Source organism: Amphiprion ocellaris, chromosome 13 (genome assembly GCF_022539595.1).
Source record: "Amphiprion ocellaris isolate individual 3 ecotype Okinawa chromosome 13, ASM2253959v1, whole genome shotgun sequence".
Lineage (NCBI taxonomy): Eukaryota > Metazoa > Chordata > Actinopteri > Pomacentridae > Amphiprion > Amphiprion ocellaris.
Genome location: NC_072778.1, coordinates 35,616,626 through 35,643,612, shown reverse-complemented (window position 1 = coordinate 35,643,612; position 26,987 = coordinate 35,616,626). Strand labels below are relative to the sequence as shown.

Here is a 26,987-nt window from a genome sequence, read left to right as displayed (position 1 = left end):
ATAATTACTCTAAAAATACTGTCATGTTTACTGACAACAGCTTCACAGATGATACTGATATCAGTCTTTGTGTTTATCTCTTGATTAAAGACTGAAATTTTTGTGTTTATTTCTGCATTTATTACAATTTGAAGGTGGATCTGTGATTTTGGAGAAAGATTGTTGATATTCAGCTAGCTGGTTAGCATATATTTAGAAATCCCTTTTCTTCCTTATTTCTCCTGTACGCTTCGTCCTATTCTGTGCTCGAGCACAAATGTGAATAACCGTGAAGGTGCACAGGAAACCCTAGAACAGTCTTGTATGCGCCTGTCTTTGTTTCCCATTTACAGATCTGGGGCTCAGTTTTTTTCAGTGTTGACAAAGAACGGACAGCGAGCAAACTGAGGAGAATGAATCTGGCAAAAAAATGGACTGAATTAGATGCTGACTCTACCTTTACATTACTGTACACACTTGATTTAATCTGATAACTCATCGTTCTGGAGATCAGGGGTCTCTTTCAAAAAGTGACCATGATTGTGCTTCTTTAAATTTTATTCAAATCACTCTTATAATTGAAACCAGACACACTTTAATCACACATAGTCCACTTTTAATAATCGCTCAATGTGCAAAACCAGATTCTTTGTTTTATTTTTTCCAGATAAACTTTGCAATCACACTTTCCATAAAGCCACCACTGAACACTCTTACACACATTTACAACCATCTTTTCTACATACTATTCCCAATTTTATTGCATAAATTCTGTGTGCCCTTTTCACTACAAACTCTCAGCACTGTACATTGAAAATATGGCTAGGGTTGTTAGCATAATTACTTGAACACATAATGTGACAAAAATCTAAGGCACTAGAAGTCATAGACGATGGTCCGCATATTCTGCTGAAGCACACGTAAATCTAGGTCAAAGAGAGTACGGACAAATATTCACAGCGGGCCTTTCTGCTCGGCGAATACATGTGACATAAAAGACATCACATGGAAAATACAAAAAAAAAAGGGCGCACATGATTCGTCTCTTCTCTCTTAGACAAAATATTGGTGCTCATGTCTGCAGTCTAAGATGAGCTTCGTCACAGTTCGGCATACGAAGAGCAGAGTCTGTCTCCAGGTGACTTACCCTTAAAAAATGGAACTCTGATAGGCACAGTAATGTCCTGGTGTGGAAAACCTCCAGTTGGGTTCAAGGTCCATTGTCCAGCAAAGCCTGAGAAGGGTCAACAGGTGGGACCCAGCAGCAGGAAGCCGCCTCACCCGTTTAAAATCACGGCCGGTACGTTTTGATCACATCTTTGATCGGCCTCCTGCATATGGGACAGCAGGCGTTGATCTGTCTCTTCAGCTTCAGGCCGCAGTCGTTGCACAGACACATGTGTCCGCAGGTGTAGATGACCGTGTCCACCTCCTGGTCAAAGCAAATGGTGCATTCTCCGTTTTTTCCAGCAGGGGGCAGCTCTGAGGCGGTGAGGGAGGGAGAGGTGGGAAGACTGAGAGGGGAGCTGGGAGCAGTCACTGCAGGAAAAGCAAGAAAATATATGTGGGTGCCTTAAAATGAAGCAGACACAGATCTCTCAGCTCTCGGTTGCTGTTGTTGCTGGGAGAGTATTCCACGTTCACTGCTGCTTTTACATATTCCTGATGTCTGTTGTTGTTTTGGAGTGTGTTTTGACTTATTTATAACCCAGTCCAAATGCAGAAGATAAATTATTAAAGCTACTAAATACAAAAGCAGAAAGTACTCGAGTTTAATCATTTCAGTGTTTGGTCTAAGTATCATCAAAAATCTATTTAAAATGAGTCACTCAAGGGAATGGCATCAAAGGAGAAAAGTTTTGGCAAACTAAAACTGTTCAGTTTACTATAAAGTTGGGGAAAAAAAAAAAAAAAGGAAAAGCAGCAAATGTTCACATCTGAGAAGTTTCCTCCACAATCCAAAAATGTAGTATACAGAAGGAGATGTGCTGTTGCCACATCAAAAGTGAGACAAAACATCTCTCTCCCCGACTCGTCACGTAACAAATTCAAACCACACCAATGTCACTGTAGTGATCTTGCGAGGGTTTTCTGTATACAATGCAGCATTAGGCACGCTGTCAACATTTGGAAACTTACCCAGAGAGGATTCAGAGGCAGAGGAGGATCTGTTGACACTGAACGCCAGGTCTGAGTCACTGTCATCTGGGCTGCTGCTCTGAGAGGTGGTGGGAGACGTGGAGGGAGGGCTGGACTGCAATGTTCCTGTGTCACAAACATAAAAACACATGAACAAACTCCAGAGAATTTTGTGTAGTGACTTCAAAACTTGGATTCACACAAAGGATCTAGAGCTGAATTCAGCAAACTGTTTAAAAGTAAGGCTGGAGCGTGACATTGTTACGCTGGCCGGACCTAGCCAGTCAGATTAGATAAGCATATTCATTTCATAGAGTTGTTTCTGTCTGAGAGGAATATTGCTGGATCACAAACTGCTGAAAATGAGGTCAGAGCTGATGGGAGTTTTCATGGGAGTAGTGGGACTGGGACAGATAGGTCACAGCTCAAAGCTGAGCAGGCTCACGCAGACATAAACCACCCTAATGCATTCCTTTAGTGTGGGAAAAAACATTCAGGGGCCACCTAGAATAGACTTTCTTCATTTCAGCATTAAAGCAAAACTTCCTGGGGAATATGTGTATTTACTTTGTGCGACAGAGTTTAATATGAAGACCAACTTTGAATCTGTCTAATAAACATGCTTGTTACTTTATGCTTAGAGAATTCTCCACAAAATTCAGCACTCTGCAGTCAAGCTAATGCAGCAGAATCTGTCTTCTTTTTTTATTCCAAGATTTAAAGACCTGGTGCCTACATTACTCACAATGCAATACTTGACCACACATGCAATTTGAACAGAGATCTATGTGTATGTATTGCGAGTAGCAGCAAAAAACAAAAAAAGTTGTAATTTTAACAGTACCTTAAAATCTGCTAAAAGCTACTCAACTTTGTAACCACTGACTCCATATTCTATACGTTGCAGTGTTGTTTTCTAAATATTGCTCATATATCATGGTTTAAAGTTTGTCTTAACGTGTTCATGATGCTGTCAAAATGTGTATTAATTTGCGATGTGTGTTCCAAGCTTTAACTGTGACCTGTCAGGGCACTGCAGATGACAATGAGCCTGAGGGGTAACTGTGGTACAATGCATCAAATGGAAACAGTTATCTTTAATATTGCACACAGTTCCTTACAAATAAAATGAAATATAATAAATAAATAATGCAGCCTTAAGTTGGCAGCCTCAAGCAGAGGTCAGGAGCGGTTTAAAGGTAACTTTTTGTAAACTCCCCATCCCCCAAATTTTAGTTTTTTGTAATCTTGGTGACCTCACTTGAAGCACATTATCAGATTTTGCACAGACACAAAAGGATTTATAGAGTCATAGTCGCCACAACCTGTAAGGTTCCTTTTTGGTTTGTTTTTTTGTGTTTTCCTTGATGGCAAGTCTCATCTAAATACACAAATAAACTTAGAGAACTTGAGGGATTTTAATGACAGTGGTTTTGGTTCTTGGTATCACCTCTATGTGCTGTTCCAACGACACTCACCGAGTATCCTGAGTCTGTTGACGGCTCCATGCAGGGTGAAGAAGGCCCACAGGACCTGAGAGGAGTCCACACAGAGCAGCCGGCCTCGCCCCGCTCCGTTTACCCCATGATGCACCTCTCCGCTGGGCAGCAAGCTGAAGCTGAGCACATCTCCAGAGCAAGGCATGGGGAAGCCCCGGTGCACCACCCAGTACTCTTTTCGGTCCAGGAGAACCTCAGGATCGGCTGGCAGGTCTCCAGCATGCAGACTGGCTGGATCACAGGACGTTAAACCAAACGACAGTGCCCCGAAGTATGGCAGGCCCAGGTGGCCGACCTCCACGTACAAAGTCTCACCTATGTGCAGCGGCCGATCGCTGAACACCAGAGTCCGACTGCTGTCCAGGAAGTGGATGCAGGCGGCCGAGCGGTCTGCGGAAAGTATCACGTCAGAGCCGCGGACAGGGTGAAAGTGCAAGTCATTGTCCAACGGGGAAGGAAGGCCTCGGGACGCCCTCGGGACGCTGAATCCAGTGGAGGCAGATGAGGACGGTGTGGCGGAGGAAGAGGTGGAAGAGCAGCAGGGGATGAGCTGAGTGTAGTTACTGAGCTGGAGGTTGGCCATTTTGGCAGCGGCAGCCTGGTTGTTTTCCAGCTGATTGTTGCTGTAATTGGCCGAGTCGTGGCTACTCTGGGGCAGATAGGCACTCAGACGGGCCGCACTCAGGCAGCTGGATCCAACGCTCTCAGCAAACGTGCTGTCTGTAGTGGAAAATGTGGACAAAAAAAGTACGTGATTTGGACATCGTAACATGTGAAGTGTCCCACACAAGCTAATCACTTTCCCTCTTGTTGCTCCTTTTCTCTGTTCTCCGCAGAGGCCTTTTCACATCAGATATCTGAGGAAAGCAATGAGCTCTGAGGCCCTATCTGTATTTCTACAGCTGCTTTGAGGTATTTGCTATGTGCACTTTAGTTTATATGGGAAGAGTACAGACCCATACCTTAATTAAATTATTAATCAGCTGACACATCTCATTTACAATGTTCTAATGCTGAAAATGACTTTCTACAATGTTTTCTTTAACTATTGTTCCATTATCTTAAAAAACAATAGAAGGCAAAAAAAACAATACTCATACGTAAAAAAAAAAAACAATCCAATGCATTTTCTATCAACTAATTTACTGAGAGATTCACTAATGTGCAGCTCAAACACATCAGTCTTTAATAAATGATGTCATTTTGCACGCAATGGGCTTTTTATGTGTCAGAGAGAACAACAGATGAAGCAAAACCAAAAACAAGAGAAATGTTTACATACATGGGATATCTGTAGTGTTAAATCCATTTACTGTATATCCTGTGCAAATGCTATTGAATAATTATTTCTGCGAGTGACAGTAAGCAGCTGAGAAATACGATATCAAACACACTGAGCAATAACTGTTTGCTATCAACGTATTGGATAATTCATGTTGATGGACGCTCCAACAAGAGCTAAAATAAGCTTAGAGCCCTTCGATTGTCGCTCTTGTCGTGATGTTTGTTGTGGAGGTAAATAAACCTTCCTTTTGACTACAAATAAGCTTTGCCACCCAGAGTTTATTTGTCATCCACCAGTATATTTACCTCTCTGTTTCATTTCCTTCTTTCCCTAACATGACCTCTCTAAACTGCCACAGTCCACGCATGAATCCGCAGCTGCACAGCTGAATTTCTGCATATTTTAGAGGTTGATATAAACATTTCTGACGCGAGTACGCCTCCTCTGACTTATGATACGCTCCTTTATTACTATTTCTAGTGATGCTGGAGCAGTTGAGTGCAGTGGCCCCTCACCAAAGCTCCTGGGATCTGCCGCCTTGACCAAACAAGGCCATAGCTCCTGTCAGACTGAAGATAAACACACCCAGTGAGTACGAGAGGGAACCACAGGGGACAGGGTGATGGAAATGAAGGCAGCGTAAAGGGAGAAAGTGACAAAGTGCAGGGAAGTGATAGTAAGAGAGTGTGGAATGAGCAGAAGAAGAGTGGTTAGGAGTGTCAGGGTGAACTGACTGGTTCAAATCCTCTTGTTCATCTTTTAGAGTTACGTCAGGCAGTCTGAGGGGAAGAAGTTTTCTAGACAAACAGGTCACTTTTATCACACAGATCATTGAGTCACTGAGCCGCCACAGTCTGCACTACCTCCTCCTACTGAACTGGCCCGTGGTGCTGCACAGCTTTGTAGCGCAGCTGCTCGCTGAAGTCCCAAGAAGCTGCTTAAATTAGCTGTGAATATGTTGACACTATGAAAATATTTTCCTGAGGTTTCAGGGTTGTCGAAGCTACGGTCAAAATGCAAAATTCACGGCCTTGTAGCTGACAGACGAAGCTGATTCCAGGCAGAATAATATCCATAATTCAACACTTTGTTAGATATGTTTGATTATTTTGGAGTTAGCTACTGCTTGCTTACATAAGTATTTAACAGGACTGATTTTAAGTAAGTAAACAGGAAAACTTAAATACTTACCAAGTAGCGTGACCTCCTGAGTGATGCCATAGATATCTATGATGGCCCAGAGTGGACAGCCGATGCTGAGCCCACAGTGGAAGAGGATGGGCTCTCCTTCGTTGATGCTATAGAAAACTCTTCCGTGGCGATCGGCCCAGAATGACAGCACATTGTCCTTCAAGGCCAGCCTCTCGGGCAGCGCTTTGGCCCAGTAGCCGGGCCGTGTCACCAGGTCCGGGCAGGCGTACTTGGGGATGTCCGTGGCAACCAGTTCGCTGGGATCCAGACTCGTAAAACCAAACCGCAGAGCTCCACTCCAGCCAGTGTGCACACCAGTCAAGCGTAGACGCACCTGAAGAAGTGACAGTTACATGAATTTAACTTATTCTCTCCCCTAAATACACGGTTAGTGACAAAGAGATGGAAACAAACCTTTTCATAAAGGTGCACAGGTCGATGGCTGAATGTGATGCCGTTACAGAAGCTGTTCTTGCGAGTGGCACGGCGTAGCTGCCCGTCCAGCCTGATGTTCTTGCCTTTGGCGTGCGGGTGGAAGCGGGGCGACTCCACGTTGATGCTGACTGGGGGAGCAGACGTCCTCCTCTCCACACCTGCCCCATTGTTAGGGAGGGTGTAGTACTGCCTACTGGCCACCGGGCGGGGTTGCAGAGTCGCATCTGTGGGTGGAGAAACATCACAGTGAGAGGAAAGAAAAGCCATTATTGATTTAACCAAGTCGGAGAGCAGCGTGTCAGCAGGTCTGCTTTATACGTTTCAGACAAGGTCGGAACAGCAACGTTTGGGACACCAGCTGCTGGAAAGAGAGACAAACATATCAGCACTCAATAACTCGTCTACAAAGCGGCCAGTGGCAGCTGGTCTAGAGGGCAGAGGCCAGTTATGTAAAGGAGCCCACAGTCTCACACACTTCCTTTCCCATAATAATTATGAAGCCCCTCTGCTTCTCTCAACAAGCCTCTTTTAGCATGTAACCCATATTTACAGTATAAAAAGGTAAACCGTCCCAAATCAGTCGTCTCACCACATCCATATGGGATATTTATATCGCAGACATAAAACAAGGTAAATTTAGACAAAACCCATGTGCACAAATTAATGGGAAATATTTATTTTAAAGACCATTTGGCCTATAGGTAAAACTAACAGACATGTCCAGTGATAATATTAGTAACATCACAGGGGAGAGAAAACACACAAAAAATCAAAAGAAAGTCAACAACAGACATGATAAGTCATCCTCGTATTTATGGGCTACACACACCCCTGGCCTACAGCATAAACAAACCCTGAATAGCCCCTTTCATTCCTGCAGAAGATAACTATCTTCAGAAGTGGAGAATGAATCACACAGTGCCTAGTCAGTATAGCAATACCCAAATAAAAGGCACAATCTTTGATCTCATCTTCACAGGAGTCCATGTCCTACTTGGGAAAGGAATTTCTAGATGAGCATCTCAAAACGAATTAACAAGGACCCGAAAGCAAACAAGCTGAATGCTGGCCTAAATGTGACCGGGATAGCTTTGGTTTAATATTAAGAGAAATGAAAGCTTCAGATGAGTGTTTATGGTATAGACTGGCTGAAATTCCAAATGGGGAGGCTGTGTTCCCACTCTCCTCCACGGCCACAAGTGATTACATTTCTGTTTAAAATTCACTGCGATCTGGTGTACAGACAATAACTCAGTGAAATGTTCCACAGTACATTTCCTAAATTAGACATTATCACTGATTATATTCTAAACTATGAAGCAGCAGCAAGAACATCTGTAACATCTCAAATGATGTGTGGGTGCCCCTTTCCTCTCAAACTCTGGGATTTTTTTTTCTTTCAAGAGAGAGTAAAATATACTTTGAGTAAATGGAGAAAAACATGTTGGTGCTTAGCCTATAGGCCTAAGGCTCAACTGCCTCGTTGACAGAGTGACATACTGCAGTTTAAGGACCTACAGTGAAGCCTGATATAGACAAATGTTTGACATTAGATGAAAGGCGTAGCACAACAGGTCATGCAGCAAGGGATGGCTCACAGCGTGGCCAACGTTAGCCCTAGCGGGTGCCTCTCATGAAGTACCATTACATTTGGGTCGGAAAGCTAAACTTCTGAAAAGAAATAAAAAATAAATACCAAGCTATGTCAAAAAATATTCCATTTGCTGCACAATAAAAGGGATTTTTAAGTGAATTCAAAAACCAGGCCTAAACAAAGATGGTATCAGAAAATGGCATCTTGGTTGTAAAATGTCAACTAAATGTAAAACTACAGTGTTGGACTTGTGCATATAAATGAAAATTCATTACATTCTTGCCAAATGAGTCCAGACAAAGCAGATTCAGCCATGTGGCGTGTAACTGAAGAGACTGTGACGAACATTGACTGTGCGTAAAGATGGACGACCAACTGTTATGTCACCCCCAGGTCTCCCGAAGAGCAGCTTTATTGGCTCAGTGTGGTGGCTCCGGCTGTTTCCATCTTTGCATAGAGGTGCAGCTAAAGCAGAGTTGAGGCAGGCCATGGAGACATCTCCAGGCCGTGGAGCGTCCTTTGACAGCTGTCAAAGCAGCTACGCAGTTATTGTATGCATAGCTTTAAGCTGAATACAACTGAAATGAGTTGTTTAAATAAACATTCACTCTGTGTACAGTTGTCATAATTGGGGGAATTAGCTATAGGGACCAAAGCATTTCTTGCACCAGGCTGTAAACATGTTTATTTCTATGTCAGCACTCTGGTAAATCTGTGAGGACTGAGTTGCTCTTTGAGTCAGCATCAAGTGGCCATCTGAGGAACTGCAGTTTTGGCAGTTTTGACTTGGCCTCGCTTTTCAGACCTGGAGGTTGTTGCTCAGTGATGACATACCAGCACTGTTGTAACGGTAGAAAAGTTTGTGATGCTACAAGTGAAAACAAAACGGCGCTCAGTGGAAGAACTACTGTCTAAAGAATGAATGGACAAAATTTTTGACTGTGTTTGTGTAATTAGCCTCACTGCCAGAAGGGGGAAGACAGAAATTTTACACAACAGGTTTAAAAACAGCATCTGGAGTGTTTGAAGTCTACAGTGAAATCTATTCATTTCTTCATATGAGGTTGTCTGTCCACATTTTGTTTACTTGGTGCATGCATATGGTGACCCACAAGCACGTGCATAGACTTGTAGGTGACGTAGTACACATTTCTGCCAATAACTTTGCACTATTTTACTACAGGTCCACATGTGGTGGTAATGCATGGTAATAGAAATGCAAATCTGTCCTAACAATGGCTATTCACTCTGAAAATGACTAACAGTAGTGTGATATTTCACAGACATTTTCACTTCTGTTTGGCTGGGTTTAAGCAAAAATTAGCTGATCATGTTGTGGGTTAAACTACAGGATGTTTATTGTCATGGTTAACAATAATACATGCAGTTAACATGATGAAATGAGCAAACGGTGTAAAGTAATGTTAAGATCAGCAACCTCCCATGTTTAAGCCCAATGTTTGTTGACTCGTTCATCCACCCAAACCTCCTCCCTACACAGACTCTGTGGCTCTATAACTCCATCACCTCACGTGTCCTTTGTTCGGCATGATTACTACGACCACTCGATGGCGCTGCCACAATGAATGCAATGAAACACAACTTGTGGTCATAACAAGCTTCAAAATGTCCAGGAATATCCACTTAGCACATATGTTATTTGTTGGACCTCAAGGATAAATGCAATTCTGAGGGCAATGCTGAACAGAAATACTATTTTTTTTCGTTTGTTCACAATAAAACTCTTCACTATTAATGATATCGGTATGTACTGATGCTACTTTTTGTTCTAATTCAATATCAAACAATAAAAAAACAGCTGCGGGAATATCAAAAACTGGGGTTAGGTCATTGTAAGCAAGTGTCTATTTTCTTCTTCATGAGACACATGTAGACGTTTCTTGATAACCCTGAAATCATTAAGTTCAGCAAAAGATTCTGATCTGTTTATAGTTTGGGGTCCTTTTTGATTTTAGGACTGAGAATCTGAATCCGTGCTGGAGCCATGTATAGAAAATCAAGTAAAAAGTGAAAAGACGTAGTGATGAGGGAACAAAACCACACTGGTTCAGGCAGCTGATCAGAAATTGCTCAGCTGATGTTTGGACATTGCTGCTGTCGCAAAACTTCCCACATGCATTATATCTGCTTCCTCACTTGAATCAGATCCTTCAGGGAAAAAGAACTGTGTCATAGCAATGGGGTCTCCCTGTTTTGTTCCCAATGAATAGAAATACGCAAACAAGTGCAATCTCAAGACTGCACAAGACACTCTTTTGTGCCAAAAGAAATGTTTAGAAATGTAAAACTGATCTGCCAGAGTTACGTTTAGCCACAAGATGTTTAGGCTCTTTATTCAATTATATATCCAGGCTGTTTATCTTCTTACTGTAAATCTTTCACTGAGCAAGGCACGAGCCTTCAGGGGAGAATTTCACAGCCTGTTTTCTTCCATTTTTGCTTCTAGGAGTTGTAAATTTAAAATTCTTGGTGTGAACAGCTCACTGGCATCACTTGTGACAGCACTGTCAGGTGGTATTATATCTTGTTCATCACACAAAGAAAGCCAAAAGATGAGAAAATAACCAACGAAAGCCTACATTATGATATGCCATGCACATCTCTGATATAAACCCAAGTAAATGCAAATATTCTATTAACTGCACGTTAACAGAAACCATACAGTGCAAGCAATAGGACCCACTCTGCTCCTGCTCCTCTATGACTAAACGTTCTCAGGCCAAACTCTACGTCAGCTGCTCTGGTGGCAGCAACCACATCATTTAAGCAGTGAGTGGGTCTGCTGGGGGCGTGGGAGTGTGACAGACATTAAATCTAAATGATACGGGGAACTGATTGTCGAGTAATGTGCTCTAGGTGTCATGACAAAGTGGCTGAGGAAGTGGTATTCTAAGAGCTCATAATGACGGGTTTATTCCAAAAAAAACCAAAACTAAAAAAAAACTGGGACTGACAATCAGATTGTGCAGGAACAAATCACTGGCAATCACTTGAGACTCTAATTTATGTAAGATGGCATTAATAAGTGTGGAATATTACCAGGAAATAGAGGTGGATATGTCAAGAATGTGGTGGATTTGTTCATGCTTGTTCAGCTTCTAGGAAAAATTTAGATTATTTATGTTATTCAGTTTTCTCATCAACTTCTTACAGTGCCTGGATGCTGTGTGCATTATTTTTATAATGTCCTATTGGGATTCATTTAAGTAATCCATCTATCCTGGTGATAATTAAAGTATTTTGCATATGGCCAAAAATGTGCAAAAAAAGATTCTCGTATAGTAATAATTACAAAGAGTCCAGAAGGGAGCAGCAAGTTTAAATTGATTGTGCACAGTAGTATGGAGATTTTTAAAACAGCTGGATTCAATGCACAGTGTGGTATAATTTCAACTAATTTGCACATTATTACAATCGGGTATGCAACCGAAGACAAGTTAATCCTATTTTTTTCTGAGTGTTTCAATGCCAAAATAATACTTGGCACGAATTCCCTGGATCGCATCTTGGGTATCAGTTACCAAAATAAGCTGTTTTCTTGAGTTTTCTCATGATGAGGTGGTTGCCTGCATTATGCATGGCTGTCAGAACCTTTGATTTCAAATTCATCACTGTGCAAATGATGCGATTTTTTGTGGAGAAACGCGGCTTTGCCTCGGACTGGCTCCCTGGGAATCACGCTTTGCTCCCCCGTGATGGGAAAGCGCGTCTGTGCGCAGAGCGAACACAAGGAGGACAAACCATGTGTATCTCCGTTCATGACACCGTTTTCGTGCGTGTATGTGTGCGCGCGCGTGTCTGTGTGTGCATTGCAAGCCGTCGTGAATGCTAAATGAATAAACAAGTCTCACCTATTAAAGGTTTAGGTGTCGTATTCCCCATTATATCCCGAAATTCCTCGCACCGGCTGGCAACTTAATTCCGATTGCAGTATATCTCTGTCCATCCATGTATCCTCCGGTCTGCTGAGTATCTGACCCGCTTCAATGGGAGGATCGGTGCCTTGAAACTGCGCCGTAGCTGCCCTGCTCAGGCATGGACACGCTGCTGCTTCTTAATGTCAACCCCGATCCGCTGCGACAGGCAGACACCTCCAACTGGCGCACAGCAGCCCCCTCCTTTCTTTAGTGTAAGCTCCCCTCTGCACGACTTTAAAGACACAGGAAGCAGAGATCCCCCCTCAAAAGCATCACAGAGCCTCTGAATAATTAATCCATCCATTTAGTCAACGCTGTCTAATGAAACCTAATGAGTGTGGCTCATAAAGCAAACAGTGAAGGGGATCTATAACATAAAAGGGAATACATTTGCATATGAAGAGGTCATGGATGCTGCAAACCTGGACCACAATAAACTAAGATCATAGCTCTGAATTAATAGTCAATGGATTTTAAAGCACATTGATCCTTCTGTGTAGTCAGATTTGCCACTGGGAGGTGATTAACCCTAATTTAATCACATCTGGTTTCACAAATAGACACACTTTTGATAAAAGTCCAAGCACCATATGAGGAAATCCCCTCTTTTCCCACCCTATCCTCCCACAGCCTTGACTGCTGGGCTTCTCTCAAGCTGTTTCCTGTCTTCTGGACCACACCGCTCTCTGAGGAGCCATGGATGGCCTGCAGGGTTTGTAGGAATGATCATCATCGGTGAAAGCAGAGCTGGAGATGGATTTTCTCCCAGAGTGGGGATTTGGAGGGGCCTGAGGGGCTGCAGCCAGAAAATATTGTGGACGAAAACGAATGAAAATTTTGATTGTGTGCAAATTATTCCTCCTCGATGTCAGTGTAATGATTAATTGGGACGCATGGTGGGACTGGTATGGACTGTGCTGATCCATATTACAAGAGAGGGAAAGTGCTGCAGGAGCCTGGCAGCTGACAACACAGTCACATATGATCTAATTCAGTTAGAGAGCAAACAAGTCTTGTAAGAGATGCCATTTGGGTGAGGGCAGGCAGCACCTAAATATAACTCCAAGACAAAAGCATTTGTTTCTACCTCCTCAATGCTGTTTGTTTTAGCAGGATATTGTGGCTCCTTATATGAGCCTCGGGTGAATGGTGTTTGGGGTGAAGCGAAGCAGAAGTGAAATTCCCCCACGCCCTTGCCCTTGCTTCAGAAAAGAAAGAGCTGCTGCAGCAAAAGGGAATTAACACAGGAAGTGAATATGAGGCTGCGATGAGGTCTGCAATCAAGCCTTCCCTGTAAACACGCCGGAGTTGCAGTAACAAGTGCTGCTTCCCCCGATGCTTGCAGCACTGTGCATGAGTGCAGACTACGGGGTGTTAATGAAAGCATAATGACTGCTGAGCTGATTTTATTCAAAAGCCAAATAAACCACTTTCAGGCTCATTTTCGGCACAGTCATTTAAGGGGCTATTGGGCGTCTGCAGAAACATTCGACACTATGGAGACATGGTAAAGAAATAGCCTGACATCTTGGGAAATTCACTTAGTAGAGACCAATCTCCCAAACAGAATGACAGCATTAGTCATTTTAGCCCAGAAGGATATAAACTTGTGTTTCAGGGGGCAACAAAACAACAAACTTTAACACATAAGGCTGCAGTTACTTTCCCAACTCCAGCTGACAGTCAGCAATCATTTCCTGGACTTAATCATGTGACTATTATTGTAACTATGACAACGAAACTTCCCTAACCTTAAAAACATCCTTTATTTGATGCAAAGTTCAGTCTTTCCCAACCTCATCAAGTCATTTTGTGCCAAACCAAACCAGACCAGACCAACCCAATACAGTCACACATAGGACAGATTTATTATTTAAAAGTGATTTGTACTGGGTTTTGAAGGGACAGTCAACTTGATGATAAGACTCTGGGCTTAAATTGAGTAGAAAAACACAAATGTGCCACAACGTTAAAATCTCCGGAGGTGTAGGTCCCCATGGTGGAGCTAAAACAGCTCTGATCCATCTTGGTCAGACCTGTTTTTCTAGAACATTCCACAGATGTTCTATCAGATTGAGATCTGGGGAATTCGGAGGCCAAGTCAACACCCTGAAGTCTTTGTCATGTTAAGCAAAATATTCCTTTTTGCAATATGGCAGGATAAATGATGCTGTGAAAGCAGCCCAAAGCCATGAAGACGTGCATGTGGTTTTCAGCAATGTTTAGGTGGATGGTGCACAATAAAGCAACATCTTCAGAAACGGCAGGACTCGAGGGTTCTCAACGCAACATTTCCCAGAGCACCACCGGCCTTGTTGGGTCTTTGTGCATCCTGCTGCCATCGTTTCCTCAGGTAAACAAAGCATCTGGTTATCCACAAGATGTAGAACGAAAAGTGATTCATGACAACAGGCTACCTTCCTCCACTGCTTCATGGTTCAGTTCTCATGTGGCCACTGTAGGTGCTACCGGCGATAAACAGAGGTCAACATGAACACTGACAGTCTACAGCTGCACAGCCTCATACACAAAAGCTGCAACTCTGTGTTCTGATGCATTTCTATCATAACCAGCATTAATGTCTTCAGTAATCTGTGGATCTGTAAGATCAGACCACCCGAGCCAATCTTTGCTCCCCACACACTTTTATAAGCCTTTGGTGCCTATGATCCTGTCATCTGTTCACCAGCGTTCCTTCCTTGGACAACTCATGGCACATAATACTGCATACAGGAAACAACTCACAAGACCTGCTGTTTTGGAGATGTTCTGATCCGGTCATCTATCACTACTTGGCCTTTGTCAAAGTTGCTCAGATCCTCATGTTTGCCCACGAAACACTACACAAAGCAAGATGCAATTAAACAACACAAACATAGCTCCTATATGGGCTTAGTAGTCGTTGGTGGGTGTAATGGCTGTGTAGCTAATAAGCAACTGATTGATAAACCAGCTGCAAGAATAAAAGCACAACAAGTGAGATGTGTGGAGCACCTAGATGAGCTAAGCAATGTTTGGCATACCTTGTAACCTTCACAAAAACTTTTAGTTTATAAGAAATCTGTTACATTAGATGGATGCAACTCAAATGAGTTCCTTCCTATTGAAACTAGACAGGCTAGTATATAGTTTTAACTCAGCCTAACCAAGCAGAGAAAGAGGCAAGGCTTCTGGTTAGGACTTGCATATTCAAACAGATAAGGAATGATTTTAACTTTAATTTAAATTTGGACTTTCAATTCACACTTTGCTGCCACTACACAAAGGCAAGCTTCTGAGATTTTGGTGTGATTAGTGAGTGTGAGGTGTGAAAATGGCTTAGTAAAGAGCTTCATCGACAAGATAAGATGAAGGACACAGTACTGTGAGAAAGCTGCATGTTTGTTTCTTATTTAACTGGGTGCAAACAGCAATGCTGCGCTCTAAAGTGAGGCACAGTGCATACTGTCCTCCTTTTGGGTATCAAGCATCTGATCTCATGAGGACCCCTACAGCGAATGAAGTTATTTCCAGAGAAGGAGGACAGACATGCCTCGTTTGCTCAAGGAAACTTGGCCCAGAGCAGTGTGACTGCTGCCATGCGGAGCAGCACAGCGACTGGTCTTTGGACAGCAAAGTGTTACATTTGCAGTATTTTAATTCTCTTCAAAGATTCAAAGGCAGTGCAGAGATGTTTGTGTTTGTACGTGGTGGTCTCGGTATCAGGGGAGGGCTGCTGTCCAAACCCCAGCCACTGATCTAATGGATGAAGTGAGTCATACCCACCTTCAACGTGAACATAACCGTCTCCATCAAACACACATGGGCCAGCACAATGAGCCACATTCATACAACAATGTTTTCTCGGTCACCTCTTTCTGTTCGTGCGCTGTTTTCTACTACAGTGCATTCACATCTGCTTCCAATATGTGCTCCTGTCTTTTCATTAGGTCGACTCTTAACAGGCCATTGGAGTCAAGCACCTGCTTTTCAAAAACGCAGTAAGAGCTCAGCTATTGCCAAAGCCATTGTATCAGTAAAAACTCTCTCACGTAGATGATGAAATATACAAAGCTAAAGAAGTTTTGTGTAATCAAAGCAACAGTGCAGCATTTGCCTTTAATTGGAGCCATTTTAGGGGGAGTTCTTGCCATGTGCTTGGTGCCCTCACAGATTGTTCTAATTTACAAAATCCTCAGATCATAAGACTCGATGCTGTAGTAGTCTCAAGCAGACAAAATGTATGCATGCTTGGTTTCGATTCTGCAATTTCAGATTTCAGTAAATTAAAAACACCACTTCGTAGTGAATCACTGGTAAGTGGTGTAAATTGGGGAAAAAAAAGCAGCGCCGCTGGTATGAATGCTGCACAGTAATGCAGTCCGTTGATAATCTGTGTGCTTTTCCCCTCTTCTCCCTATAACAGGGATTTTGCAAAAAGTGTCAGTAGGGGGTTTGAATTGTTCCCAGAAAACAATTTGATAAAACTATGTTAATACTAGGAATTAAGTTCTGATTCCTGAGTGTATGTCAAGAACACAGCAAGAAGGGAATTGATCTATAAAAGGATTTGATTTACTATACAGATTACATTTCATGTATTCATGTTAAAATAGTATATCTGGACCATGCTTTTCTTGAAACAAACGGAACTAAAGATCCACTTTCAAGTTTATTTAAGCTCTATCTTGCAGTCTGCTTCGGTACATGGACGTTGCTCAGTTATGAAAGTGATTAAAAGTTCCAGAAAGCAAGCATGTCTAAGGTGAAACATATATTTTCATACTTAAGTTTTCATTTCATTTATGCACAAAAACGTGATGATCACACAAAGTCTAGGTCTGACCATCTTCATATAATGTTCCCATGTTATTTTATGAAAAATGATTCTCCATCTCCAGACGAATTCACTTTACTGCTTCTATTGACAGAAAGGCTGCAATAATTATCAGAAAGTCACATGTGGTTGGTTACTTTCTAACCACCAGGACTAGGACTCTTCCCTGACTTCAGTGTAGGCCTGTAAAGAGAGCTGTCAGCTTTCTCCCACCTCAATGTGAATTCCATGGGTATACAGCAGTATTGTAGTAGTTTAGGTTGTTCATCAGAAAAGGGTGTTTCCTAAACACCGTAGCCATTGCTGAATGCTGACATTAAGTGATCGTCTGTGGAAAGTGTCCGACACCATCTTCCATGAGACACAACTACAGATTAGTAACTAGAGGTTTAATGTGGATGTTAATATCAGCCCCACTCCCAATCAAAAAGTGTTTCACTTCCTAGCTAGTGGATTGTACCTCAAGTTTTGTTCGTTTTGGACAGAATGGCACAGTCTTAACCGTCTCTGAGGAGCAATTTGGTTTGCAAAGCTCTGGTCTAAAGCAAAGCATGGAACTATACTTCAATTTCCAATTTTTGCTCCACTGCTATTAGTTTTGTTAATGTTTTCCCCTGACTGAGTAGAAACCCTATAAAGCTTGATGTTGGCAGTACAGACATGCTGCGTTTCTTCTTATGTTTCTGTCATTTTTCACTGTGTTAGAGAGCCGACAACAAAAAGCAAAAAGCAAAACATGAAAGGTACAAAACTACATGTGACAAAAAAAAAAATCCCCAGCTGGAAGCAAACAGGGGCTGACACAGCAATGTTAATAATGGTCATTGACAGAGATATTGACTGTTAAATGAGGAATTTCCATATTCATTTTCCATTGAAGGAGTCTAACTCACAACATTATGTAACATGACAGACCCTGACATTAAATGACCCCTGCTACTCTAACAATGGAACCAGTCTGGGGTTGACGTGTTTTTTTTTCTTTTCTTTACTGCTGTTATTGAGCATTTTAAAGGAATCTAAGCTGTTGGTAAATCAGGGCAGCACTTTGTCATAAAGAGCTTAATTTTTTAGTTTCTGATAGTGGAAGATGAAACAGTGGCATGGCTCCACTAAAATGTTGTTTTAGGCCTCTCTGTCAGTGGGAGACATGCTAAAAATGGCCTTTCAATGCATTTAACCAGATGCACGGACAGTGTTCTTCCTCCATCTGTTCTATTGTCTCGGTGTTCTCTGGGATGAGGAGCGGATGCACCACCGAAGGAGATGCAGGAAACACTCTTGGCCCAGAACAACACAGACGACATCTTCTAGCCTTTTGCATAGTGGCTTCAGATTCAAGAGCAGCTCAAGGTGGAGGTTAAATGACAATAGTCCCTGATGCATAATCTATAATGTTCCCAGTTTTCCTGTTGCTTTATGAGACGGAGAAGTCTTCATAAATGTGATCCAAACACACAAGAATTCGATGTGAGTTTGTTTCTTTTTGCTTTCATCTCCACAAAGTAGCGTGCTTAGTGTAGTGGAAAATCTCTTGCAGCTCTGACTGGTTTCCAGCCTCCGGGTAAAGAGGAACTGGGAGGCTTACTGGTGCCCATGTCAAGGTCTTTGTCATCTTTAACATGACTTCACACAAATAGCAGGAGGCACACTCCACAAATAGACATTTTGGTGGAGCATTTCAAATTTACAAGGTGAAGCTGTATATTTAATCCTTGAAAAACGGACAAAAATAAACCCTGTAAAGACGAGAGGTGCATAATGCTAAATAAAGAGAGGTAAATATGGAAGCAGTTTAGGGTTTGTGTGTATAACAGGATAAATATGTTTTCATGGGATAATATTATGAAAGCAAGATGGATGTTGTTGACCCACAGCCTCAGACTGCTGCGCCACAGTTGTTAAAACCATATTTGCATTAATCCTGTCAGGCACACGGGGGGAAAGCAGTGAATTCTTGTGGTTTATATTAAACAACAAACCTATAGTTAAGAAAATCCCAATTAAGCCTGTTAACATCATTAGAATTTATGACACAGTTCAAAAGGAAATTACTTCCCAAGCAGTTTAAGGCTTGTCAGAATTTGCCTTCAGGCTCCCAAATTCTAACCTCCAAATTGCTTCACTCTCAAATGTTCAGGAGAAAAGAATCCAAAACCTCATTAGGGAAACGCAAGTGGTCTGGAGGAACCGCTAAGGAGCCCAGTTTTTGGGGCTTTTCAGCTACAACAGTTTCAGCATTTTAATCAATTTCTTTATGTCGCTCCCCTTTCATGTGTTGATCGCGTAATGTAATTTCTGATTGAAGCTAAGGCAGCAATTTATTAAAGTTAATGTTCCTGAAAAGTGGAAGTAAGTTTTTCAGTCTTGTACTGTGCTTTGAACTGTAGTGTGAAGATGAAAAGTAGTTAATTTCAAGCCGCACACACGTCATTTTCTGCACAGTATTTCCTCAAAAACTTTTACATCACAGAATAATTATCGCAAACAATAGCAAAAGGAAAAATAGTATAGAAAAAGAACTATTTGGGACATTTTCATAATCAAGTACCAACAGATGTGGGAGTTTCCTACATGTTGCTAGCAGTAACAAACAGTTCCCAGCCAGTAGTGATGTAGACATTGACTGCAAAAGGGCTCAATGACCCAGCAAAGGCCCTGAGGTTATGACACCAAATACTTCTGCTATTATTACCCTCCCTCTGTAAGCTAAAAAAGACATCTAAGGCCACTCTCAGCGAAAGGCTTGGACAAACTCTGTTGGAGAAAAGGATTCCAACATTTCCATGAAGTGAAAGAGAACAACAGCCAGCACCTGTCATATTATATACTGACCATTAATTTGTTTTGTCTCGCAGTCCAAAAGGAGAGGGCATATAGGGATAGCAGAGACCTCTACATTACATAATAGCATATTTCCTTCCAACGCTCCTCTCTTTCCATTCCTGTGCAGTTGGTAGCCAGAGATAGTAACACAGATCTAACTGTATGTAGGGTAGCCTCTCTGTAACTCCAGCTTTCCAGTGTTTTTCTATCAGTTGCCCCTTCTCCGTCCCTCTCTTGGGATTCGCAGTGACACACACAATGTTCAGCTCCAAATTTCCCATAGAAGGCAGAAAAATTTAGCCTGGATAAACACACATGTTAAAACCCATGGAAGTTGCGTGGTCGCTGCGGGCCATGCAGAATTTATTGGCGTCTGAGCTTCCAGTGTTATCAAAATAATTTAACTCCCTTTTGTTTCACCTTGCGGCTGCTGATAGATGCTTATTATTTTCATATCATCGCAGTCTGTATGCTCTAAGCATGGCTCGCCTCCAAAAACACAATCCACCAGATCAAAAATGTTTGAGCAAACTCAAACAAACGCTTTAACACAAAGCAGTTTTTGTTCTCCGCTGGACTGTGCACCATGAAGGTCATAGAACTGACACTCTGGGAGCGGGACAGAAGTCCAACCTTTCCTTCCAGAGCTCTGAGTCACTCGTGTCAACTGTCATCAAAAGACATGGAAGCCACTAGCAGCCCTGCACCAGGAGGTTCAGTCATAGTGTGCTGTTCTTTTTGGTGTCAAGGGCAATTTCAAGGCCTGCAGCTCTCTTTGCTCAGGCTTTAATGAAGGCGAACAGGACTGCCTCGCTTCACGCGCCGACAAAACAGGGAAGCCACGCTCGGGGTTTAATTACTGTTCCTCACGTGTTCGGTGTGTTGCTCGCCTTTGAGATGTAACATGTCGAAAGGACAGTCAGTTTTGTTTTCAATGAAAAAACAAAGTCAGCACTTAATTCTCAGTATTTTACCTGTCAGCTTATCTCTATGCCAGCACTGCAGCCCACATGTCCCGGTCACTTCCTGTCCAGTTTCCATGTCCTCAGCTGTTGCCCCTTTGCCTCCATGCATCTTTCTCTTTCTTTTACCAACATGCAGACAAAGAGAGATTTTTTTTGTTGCTCTGTGCTAAGGGTCTTGATCTGATGCATGCCTCCTGCCTTGCTGCTAACCTGGGTGGGCACAGGTAATTAGAGAGCAAATCCTGTTAGTTCAGGTCTCCAGGGAAACAGCCACAGTTCCCATGGAGGAGCTTGAAGCTGAGGTGTGCGCTGACTCTGTTCTGGATGGACGCCCTTCGCTGAGCACACTCAGGTGTTCTCCTTTCTTGCTTTGTGAGGTAACACTTCAGGATCACTGATCAAATTCTGACAGTGTGAGAGTGAGATGTACAAGATGACAGATATTTTGTTAAAAATGGTCATCGACCATCAAATGAGACTGTTTCAAGAATTCCGGTAGAATATAGGCTTCACCTCTTTACTTTGTGGATCCTAAAGCTATTACTGCTCTGTACTGCAATAGAAAATCAGAAATTAAGAAGGCTGGATAAGAAATGTAGCTGTTTTCCATTATTGTCATTGTATCTCTGCACAAAGCATTAGAGAAACAAATGAAGTGCTGGTAGCTCTTTACTGATATGCAGCACTAGGGCTGTAACTGAGCCAGGAAGCAGAGACAGATAAGCAGCAAAGGGCCAGTCTCCCTTTGTTTTCTTATGATTCCAACCAACTTGTTTTGCCTGATGCATGACACCAAAATAAACAGAATTGTGTATTTTCTTATGTACAAGAGACAGAAAATGTCATTATTGACATTTTTTTTTTTTTTGGTTACTCCACCTGGTAGCAACATTACTCAAAAACGAACTAACGGATTGACACAAGGACTAACTGATTAGATTTTGGCAGTGATGCGGCTTATAGTCTGGATCCACAGACTTAAAGATTTCTGAATCATTGCCAGATAGCGGCACAGCTTCACTGTAACCATGACAACAAGTGAACACTACGTCAGCTGCCTGCTGACGATCACATGATTGTGATCCTACTACAAATCCACCGCTAAAGACTTATCGGGACTTATCTGTCAGAAATGATCCAAGGAACAACTGATTAAATTATGGGGGTTTCTGAGTCCCATCAATTCCCGTCATTCGCTACATATTTAGGTCACATGATTTGGTATCTGTACATAACATACACATGCAGAACACACACCTGTGCTCAGCGCAAGGTCATTTTGTTTGTGGGTACGTTTATATTAAATGACCAAATTCTATGTTGCTGTGATTTCTGGCACAATTTTTTTCAAGATTTCAGCCGTCGGAAATGATCCAACAACTGAGCAGCCTTGGTGGAGAACTGAACTCTCTGAGTGCTTTTCTTGTTTTTCCTTTAATTGCAGGATGAAGATTGATGAGGTTCGTACACTGAGCTGGTACTGGTCTGATTTATTCAAAGTAAACTGCTGAATAAAAATATTTGGAGAAACAGATGAGATCTTGACATATATGAAACACAATGACTACTCACATCTTGTGGCTTAATGGATTCCACTACAGAGTTATGGATTACAGCGTGTTTAATGCCTTCTGATTCCCTTTCATCTGAGGCCACGCATGAGGAGCCTGATACGTTCAAACATAACTGTTAATTCCACCGCCACTGAAATCTAGCAAACTTGGAATGTGTTAGATTGGACACTATCCGCTATCTGCAGGCTCCCTCTATAGACAGACTCCATATCAGACATCAAAGACAGCCGCCATGGAAGGACATGAGGCTGCTGGAAGTCTGTAAGCTGATCTCATGTCCAGGAACCTCTGAGATGTTACAATGTACAGTATGCAGCTAATATGTGCAAACAGGTAAACAGCGATGCCCAGTAACAGTGAGGAATTTGCTCTCCGTCATCAGGGACATGAAAGATTAGAAAGGTTAAAGGTGGTACAAAGTTACATCACACTTTAAACCACACAATAGAGAAAAAAAACATAAAAAATAATGAAATAAAATAAGATAAAATCACCTCAGACTGTTTAAAAGGACAATGCCAGCAGGGACAAATGAGTTTTTTAGTCCTGCAGCCAGATGGGATCAGCTTGAACACACTGTACTATGAATGAACAGAACTGACTGAGCCTCTTTTTGGTTCTATTTTTGAATAATACAAAGAGATTTTCAAAGTCAGTCTCAGCAATTTTCCTGCACACTTTCACACACATTACTCTCAATATAACATTTTCATAAAAGAGATGTTGAAGCTTCTAAGTTCAAAAGCTGGTGAGCCTTTCTGCCAACAACTAAGTAATATTCACTTCTTAAGATGACACTCAAGAACTACAATAACTGTGCAATAACACAATTATAACTGCATAATTACACTGTATACTTATAGTTTTATTTTATCATACAGTGCGCATTTTTACATTTTATACACATACGTTTCTACTCATGATCATTTTTAGGACATTTGTTCTATTTATGTTCATGTTAATATGTATATTCACTACTTTTCTGTGCAATAACACAATTGTAACTCCATTACTATTTAGTACACTGCGTATTTGTATTTATGCTTTTTTAGTACAATGCGTATTTTTACATTTTATGCTCATAATTTTCTACTTATTTTCAATTTTGAGGACATATTTTTCTACTTATGTTTATCTCGACCCTGCGACAGACTTCACCTTAAGTCAGCTGGGATAGGCTCCAGCCCCAACACGACCCTAATGAGGATTAATCGGTGTATAGATGATGGATGGATGGATGGATGGATGGATGGATGGATGGATGGATGGATGGATGGATGGATGTTTATCTTGTACTGCGTCAATTTCTAAGACTTGAATGGGAGCAACTATAACGTAAGCAATTTCCCCTTTGGCATCAACAAAGTATTCCTGATTCTAAAACAACCTCAGCATTGGAGTCAAAGGTTCATTTGTCATCGATTATTGTCCCCACATACTTCAAACTGTTGGAAAACTTGGACAGCCTGGCCAGGTGAAGGGCTCCTTCTAAAATTACCGTTCATTCATGAGCATTTTTTTTCTGCGTGCTTGGGATGCATTGATACAGTTGTCGGTGCCACAAACACCCTGTTACATAACCTTGCATTTGAAGTGAAGCGGGGAAACATTGGGGTCAATTTCACAGACACTCGGTTCACCTTTAACACATCTACGCTGCCAAGTGCTTCCGTCCATCTGTGCCCCTTTTCCTGATCTCCACGTCCCTCCGCTGCCACCCCGAACCCTTTGTCTTCACCGCTGTCTTCTTCTAGCATTTTTTTTTGCATTCTTTCTCACTCGTTATTTTCTCTCCTTCTCCTTCAAGCTAATCTTCCTCCTCCTCCCTCGTCCTCTTGTCATGACATCGGCCTGTGACACGTGTGGGAAACTTCTGCAGGGCCCCTGCTTCGGACAGGACACTGATATACTGAGAGTGCTGGGTGACGGGGCTATTTTGGGAACTTGTAAATATGAGAACTTCCTTTCCTAAAGTCTATCTAATATCCCAGAGGATTAGTAACAACAAGAGTAATACAGAGGCAAAAAAAAAAAGAAAAAAATCATGTCAGCATGTCTGTTATCACTTCGACTGCAGCTTCTTCTTCTTCTCAGAGCTCCAGAATTACGGCCACCATCTTGTTTTGTGTTTTTTTTTTTTAAATCTATACTTTCAGAAACACAGAATTTAAAGTTACAGGACAGTAAATGTGGCTGAAACTTAAAAGCTACCTTCATCAGCAATTGTTCTTTTGTCTGCATAATAGCATTTTCAGGTGTTTCCACGGTCTAAGTCCATGTTTTATAGGGGGTATCTGGCCCATAGGTCTGAAGACGCCTAAACTCTCTCCCATGTTTGGAAGTGGGGAGACAAGACAAGAGGCAAAACAGGGAGGAATTATTATTCAATTGAAGCCTTAAAGGAGGAAGCTGAGATTGCGATAAGACAGATGTAGGCTTTGCTGCCAGCATTTAAACTGGAAAGTCACTGGGTTAGATCTCATGAGTGACTCTATTCTCCACGGCTAATGGAAGAAGGACAGTGACTGTCTTGAATAATACTCAGGACTAGAACATCTTGTTGGAAAATTAATTGGAAAATTATGATAATAATACTGACAATAAACTGAATTGTTATCAACAGAAGGGTGAACAACTGGCATGAAAATCAGATCGGCATTAAAAATGTACGGCAACCTCCTCATCAATAAAGATAACTAGCTGGTGATTTATACTTGCGGAATATTACTGATTAAATGATAATGTGTCTCATTTTCTTATCTCTTTTTGTCTCTCTCTCACACACACATGCACAGTCAAGCCGTCTTAAATAATTAAGGTGGTGCTGAATGTTTTACTGCCTCTTCTCGTGCCAACAAAGAGCTTCTTCACATGTGAGGGAAATGATCATGGTCACAGTCACACCCACAGGACATAATCTTAGTTTACTTTCCCTGTATTCACACGTTCCATTACAGATCATAGGAGAAACATGCAGCAAGAGACAACCTGAAAACGGCAGATTAAAATCTTTATGCCTTTCTTTTACTGCAGCTTTCTCCACTGTCATTCTCCTGACGTCCTGCTGGCTTAATGACAAGTCAAACAACACTGATCCAGAGCCTAAACAAGGAGCACATAGAAGGCCCCATTACTCCTCAAAGAGAGGCCCCTGTTGTGTCCTCCGGCCTTCAAATATAGGAGCAGACATTACACAACCACACCTGTTGCTTGAAGCAACAAGACGCAAACAGCTACTTCCACTAAAAACCACAATAAACACATCTTCCTAACGCTGCTGCCTCTCTGGATAGTTTACATTCAGACAATGCAAATAGAAACAATGGCGACTGTCTCATGCGGTGACCTAATACAGCAGGAGAAAGTGATGAAACATGGAGCTTTGCTTGGCGACGATGAGCCAATGAACTCATCCTTTCACATGCCAAGTCAGATCCTGAAGTGATGAGCCCTCTAATGGCAGAGCCCCAATTTGTGGTGTGTTTGTGATATAGTGGTGCCACCTAGTGGTACAGTAGTGGTATGTATAACATCAGATCGCCAGAGCAATCAGAGGAAATGGGGATTATTTAAATTTGTGTGGTTGCAGAATGTATGACAAGAGGCTTTCTCTTGGGGAGTATCATGCACCAAATTACAGTAAATGTGTTGTCTTTGTTGCAGCATCTTGCAAAATAGGTGGTCAGACTGCCTTAAAACTAAAATTTAACCCTCTCTACTGCACTCCACCTCTTCTTCAAATTGACCATTGAATTTGTAGATTAAGTTTAACAGCTCAGAAAACAAGAACAAGAGCTGCCGATGGGCAAATACAACAATGCAGATGACCAGAGGCATAAATAGAGGAAAAGGAGAGAGAAACACGTAGCCAGGGGACTTCCAAACGTTTACTCACACTCTGTTTGTTTTCTTTTCTTCTAGATTACTTTGGGTTTTTTGTCCAGTGGCTTCCTCGTCTATTCTCACAACCATTTTGTCTTTTTCTCATTATCCGACGGGGGTCTGGGAAAGCTCTGACACGGCCTCTGTGAACCTCACTCAGCCACATGGGGCCCAATATAGCCACATATGAGCGACAGGCATTTCCCGTCTGTCTAAAACAACAAATAACAGGGTTTAATTAAATTAAGATGTGGTTAAACACGGCAGAAGCCAGATCTGATATCCAAACAACACAACGGATCTGAACAATGTAGCAATTATGGGATGTGACAACAGCAGCAATAAAATACATCAGAAAAGATGACATTATAGTCTTGTTTTTTTAAAACACACCCATAAAGGTTAAATTTGCATTATTATTTTGCTCATAAGAACTGTTACATTCATTTATTACAGTGATGTAATAACAACCTTGTCATGATCAGATAAATGCGATGTTTCAAGTACCCCTTTTATGGCTGATTTGGAATACAATAAATGGATTATTTAACAGCTTTAATCGAAATAAAATGCATTTAAGTGACAAAGAAAAATAAAAAGAGTGAGATAAATACAGGTTAACTTACCATGAGTGCCGCAGTGAAGTTTCGTTTGTTTGTTGGAAAGAGGTAAGTTGCTGAAACCAAAGGAAATGCACAGGTGTGATGACTGATTACTGCCCATGCTGGTGAAATCCTTCAGCTTTGATAATTCTGAATATTTTTTAACTAAAACTGACAGTCTGCTCAGGAATTCTGCTTCCTTCCAGTTGCTGGTTCTCTCAAATTGTTTGGTCTCAAACCTGAATCCCGCCTGAAATTTGAA

The 26,987-nt window shown here is 41.9% G+C and overlaps 1 protein-coding gene across 2 annotated transcripts; it reads right to left on the bottom strand.

Moving 5' to 3' along the window:
- Nucleotides 1-573: 573 nt before the first annotated feature.
- On the bottom strand, nucleotides 574-26,987 carry neurl1b (neuralized E3 ubiquitin protein ligase 1B). 2 transcript variants are annotated; one of them, XM_023285724.3, is made up of 6 exons: nucleotides 26,750-26,987; nucleotides 6,508-6,752; nucleotides 6,094-6,427; nucleotides 3,597-4,337; nucleotides 2,119-2,244; nucleotides 574-1,518 (listed from the first exon to the last, which is right to left on the bottom strand). In XM_023285724.3, exons 1-6 carry the CDS (start codon nucleotides 26,844-26,846, stop codon nucleotides 1,271-1,273), a joined length of 1,791 nt encoding a protein of 596 aa, XP_023141492.1. In that variant the 5' UTR covers nucleotides 26,847-26,987; the 3' UTR covers nucleotides 574-1,270. The 2 variants fall into 2 exon arrangements, with proteins under 2 accessions (XP_023141492.1, XP_023141491.1); XM_023285723.3 differs by lacking the exon at nucleotides 26,750-26,987 and adding an exon at nucleotides 11,995-12,305.

Coding starts and splice junctions, on each gene's coding strand:
- neurl1b (XM_023285724.3), bottom strand. CDS start 26,846: ATGGGCAGTAATCAGTCATCACACCTGTGCATTTCCTTTGGTTTCAGC. Junction 6,753..26,749: donor ACTTCACTGCGGCACTCATG/GTAAGTTAACCT, acceptor CTCCACCCACAG/ATGCGACTCTGCAACCCCGC. Junction 4,338..6,093: donor TCAGGAGGTCACGCTACTTG/GTAAGTATTTAA, acceptor TTTCCACTACAG/ACAGCACGTTTGCTGAGAGC.